Source organism: Anomaloglossus baeobatrachus, chromosome 2 (assembly GCF_048569485.1).
Source record: "Anomaloglossus baeobatrachus isolate aAnoBae1 chromosome 2, aAnoBae1.hap1, whole genome shotgun sequence".
In the NCBI taxonomy this organism is placed as follows: Eukaryota; Metazoa; Chordata; class Amphibia; order Anura; family Aromobatidae; genus Anomaloglossus; species Anomaloglossus baeobatrachus.
The window spans coordinates 95,709,158-95,713,579 of record NC_134354.1 but is presented as its reverse complement, the minus strand read 5'-3'; the positions used below and the strand labels follow the sequence as shown (position 1 = coordinate 95,713,579).

Here is a 4,422-nt window from a genome sequence, read left to right as displayed (position 1 = left end):
GGCTGATGCATAGCGCTTTCCTTGACGTCTCCAATATTGTTGGCAGCCATCATTTCTGCTCAGTGTGAATTGACTTTCATCACTGTACTGCATCGAGGACCACTTGTCCCTCTTCCAGTGTAGATGATACCTGTGCCGGATGGTGTGGTTAGGAATCCTTGCAGGACATCTAGAACGCAGACTATGCTGATGTGAACGGTTTCTTATGGTCTGAAAAGTGTTCCTGGAGATGTTTGACAATTCATCATCTGGTTCTGAAGGGTATTGTTCCCAATGAAGCCTTCATCAGCGTGGGATGTGGTTAAAGCATGTCCACTTCTATGCCTTTTTGTGATTCTTCCAGTCTCTCTGTATCTCTGTTGCAACCTGCTGATGACACTCTGTGATGCTCTAAGCTCAGTTGCAACTTCCGTCTGAGAACATTCTGCTTGAAGCCTCGCAATGGTGAGGGACTCTAGATGAACTGTTAGGTGTCATCTGGGTTTTATGATGTCAAAAATGAACAGCGTGATGAGGTTGAAAGTGTGGCTCACAGGATCCTCTGGGGCGTGTCTTTAGGCTGCTCTGCATCATTACCCTGTGAGCCATCCCTCCTTATAAAAACCATAACAAGTAGCACTGAAGAAAAATGCCCATATTTCTGGGACCGTAAAACAGATTTTAAACAAAAAAATATATTCAGGGAATAACGTGAATAAAGTAAGAGCAAAAACTGGACAGGTCCTGTTTAAAACATGGCACTAAAAGTGGTTACACACTTCATCACTTACAAAAGATCTCAGGATGAAGCATTCAGATTAAAAAAAAACCTTGAACAGACAGGTATTGTTTTAAGAATTACAGTTAAGCCAATGAGGAGTAAACCACAAAAATTAGAATATATTTTAGCATGTTCCTTTGATAAATATAACCCTATTATATACTGTATCCTTATATTTACATATATTTAGTGGCAATAATAAACATGTGTACTTCCACCCCTCCATCCATATTGTTTGTACAGAACTATAAGTCACAGCGCACAGGTTAGTAGACTGTGTTCTACATATTCTAGTCTTGTTTCCTTTAAACAATTTTTTACGATGACACATAGATACAAAGTAGGTTTAATTAGAAGGCGATGCCCTTTTTGGCAACTGATTATTAGGACATTTAAACTTATAGCGATGAAAAATTCTTGATTGAGCAATGACTACTGGATGTCTTAGACCGGGAAAACTGGTTGGTTTTCTCTTTGATGTCACTCAGCAGTATATATACTCATTGTCCTCCGTCATTGTACTCAGAGCGCTTAGATTTCAGCAGAATCTCACATTCGCTGTAGATCCTAAGGGAGAGAAAGAAGGTATGTAACATTTCCTATTACTAACTACACTATTGTATTGTATACTACATTTTATATTATTGCATGAGGCTTTTGGGATATAGTGTATATGGAGCAACTCCTCAAAGACACGGATTTATATGTATAAATATATATATAACTTTTCAAAGTAAATGTTAGACATACTGCAATACATTAAACAATGTCCAGAGCTTTGGTGTTCATCTCTGTACATTGCTTACATCTGGCTGATGCCAGAGAAGATACCGGATGATCTGTGAGGTTATTTGCACCCTCACCAATCTCTTATTGATGATCTGTCCTATGTATAAGTCATCAATATATCAGTTCGGACTAACAACCTGTTATATTCATGAGCTGCTGCCCATTTGCTGCTGATTGATAGCTATCTCTCCTTTCAGAGTATAGAGAGATAGCCGTCAAATAGGAGCACTGCACAAGATAAACAGGGATTTTATGAAAACAGTTAAACTACAGCTATCTGGTATGGATATATTTTACATTAGGGTTAGATCGGACTTTATTGCCCTAGTGACAAAAAAAGACAGTTGCACTCTTTACAGAGTGTAGCTGTCTTTTTTGTCATTTTATGTCATGTTCAATTATGCACCTGTTCACACAGCATGTTTGGGACAGGTTTTTTTTTCTTTATTGTCCTAGTGACTCATTCCCTCCAGCAAAGATGTGAAATTGTGATCCCGTGTACAGAAATTCAATAATAATGTAGTTATAGCAACTAAATGTTATCACTGTACCAGATTCTTTTGTGCTTTTAAAGTCTGAACATTGCATCTGAATATTTACATATTTAATGAGTCATTACTCATCATCCTTTTCAGATAAGAATGCAGATCTTCGTGAAAACGCTGACTGGCAAGACCATCACCCTTGAGGTGGAGCCTAGTGACACAATTGACAACGTGAAGGCCAAGATCCAAGACAAAGAGGGCATCCCACCAGATCAGCAGAGATTGATCTTTGCTGGCAAGCAACTTGAGGATGGTCGCACACTATGTGACTACAACATCCAGAAAGAATCCACCCTCCACCTTGTGCTTCGTCTGAGAGGTGGTATGCAGATCTTTGTTAAAACCCTGACTGGCAAGACCATCACCCTCGAGGTAGAGTCCAGTGATACAATTGAAAATGTGAAAGCCAAGATCCAAGACAAAGAGGGCATCCCACCAGATCAGCAGAGATTGATTTTTGCTGGAAAACAGCTTGAAGATGGCCGCACCCTCTGTGACTACAACATCCAGAAGGAATCTACTCTTCATTTGGTTCTTCGTTTAAGAGGCGGCATGCAGATCTTTGTTAAAACCCTTACAGGCAAGACCATCACCCTCGAGGTAGAGCCCAGTGACACTATAGATAATGTGAAGGCCAAGATCCAAGACAAAGAGGGCATCCCACCAGATCAGCAGAGATTGATCTTTGCTGGAAAACAGCTTGAAGATGGTCGCACCCTCTGTGACTACAACATCCAGAAGGAATCTACTCTTCATTTGGTTCTTCGTTTAAGAGGCGGCATGCAGATCTTTGTTAAAACCCTTACAGGCAAGACCATCACCCTCGAGGTAGAGCCCAGTGACACTATAGATAATGTGAAGGCCAAGATCCAGGACAAAGAGGGTATTCCACCAGATCAGCAGAGATTGATCTTTGCTGGAAAACAGCTTGAGGACGGTCGTACCCTCTGTGACTACAACATCCAGAAGGAATCAACTCTTCATTTGGTTCTTCGTCTCAGAGGTGGCATGCAGATTTTTGTTAAAACCCTAACAGGCAAGACCATCACCCTCGAGGTAGAGCCCAGTGACACTATAGATAATGTAAAAGCCAAAATCCAAGACAAAGAGGGTATCCCACCAGATCAGCAGAGATTGATCTTTGCTGGCAAGCAACTTGAAGATGGTCGTACCCTCTGTGACTACAACATCCAGAAGGAATCCACTCTACACCTTGTGCTTCGTCTAAGAGGTGGTATGCAGATCTTTGTCAAAACCTTGACTGGTAAGACCATCACCCTTGAGGTAGAGCCTAGTGACACCATTGACAATGTGAAAGCCAAGATCCAGGACAAAGAGGGTATTCCACCAGATCAGCAGAGATTGATCTTTGCTGGAAAACAGCTTGAGGACGGTCGTACCCTCTGTGACTACAACATCCAGAAGGAATCAACTCTTCATTTGGTTCTTCGTCTCAGAGGTGGCATGCAGATTTTTGTTAAAACCCTAACAGGCAAGACCATCACCCTCGAGGTAGAGCCCAGTGACACTATAGATAATGTAAAAGCCAAAATCCAAGACAAAGAGGGTATCCCACCAGATCAGCAGAGGTTGATCTTTGCTGGAAAGCAGCTTGAAGATGGTCGCACACTATGCGACTACAACATCCAGAAAGAGTCCACCCTCCACCTTGTGCTTCGTTTGAGAGGTGGCAGTTAGAGGTGAATGCTGAAAATACACATTTAAAATTGAAATGTATGAAATTAGTGTCTCATTTGCTTGTTCATTTATATAATTCATTATTGCTATATTGGTTTGAGTAGTCCTTTACGTTTTATGCTAAAGCTACCAGTATGTGGTTTTATGGTCTTAATTTTTTAATAAAATTGTCTTATTAAAAGAATTCTTAACTACATTTATTTCATTTTGTGGCATTTAATCTACATTTAAAAAAGTCAAGTAGAAACTTTCCCTTAGATGTTTTCTTGGCTATTTAATAACACCCTGATTTCTTCAAGAAATATTTGCCATCTTTGGATATTCTTGTGACTAAAAGACATTGTGTCACAAGGACAACTACAGTACATCACTCTCATAGATAATGAGACAGAACAGAGAGTTGCTGAATAGTGATGAGCAAACTTGCAGATATCCAGGATCGGGGGCTCCTGGCCAGAATTGATCCCGGATATCTGGCCAGACAGTCGTCCCCATATAAGGCTATGTGCGCACGTGTGCGTAATTCATGCAGTTACACTGCGCTTTGTAGCGCAGCGTAACTGCATGCGTCCTGCGTCCCCTGCACAGTCTATGGAGATTGTGCAGGGGCCGTGCGCATGTGGCGTTTTA

At 41.1% G+C, this 4,422-nt stretch overlaps 1 protein-coding gene across 1 annotated transcript; it reads left to right on the top strand.

Moving 5' to 3' along the window:
• Positions 1-1,239: 1,239 nt before the first annotated feature.
• On the top strand, positions 1,240-3,976 carry LOC142291009 (polyubiquitin-C-like). The gene is made up of 2 exons (XM_075335191.1): positions 1,240-1,345; positions 2,185-3,976. The coding sequence occupies exon 2, from the start codon at positions 2,191-2,193 to the stop codon at positions 3,790-3,792; it is 1,602 nt and encodes a 533-aa protein (XP_075191306.1). The 5' UTR covers positions 1,240-1,345; positions 2,185-2,190; the 3' UTR covers positions 3,793-3,976.
• The last annotated feature ends 446 nt before the right edge of the window (positions 3,977-4,422 follow it).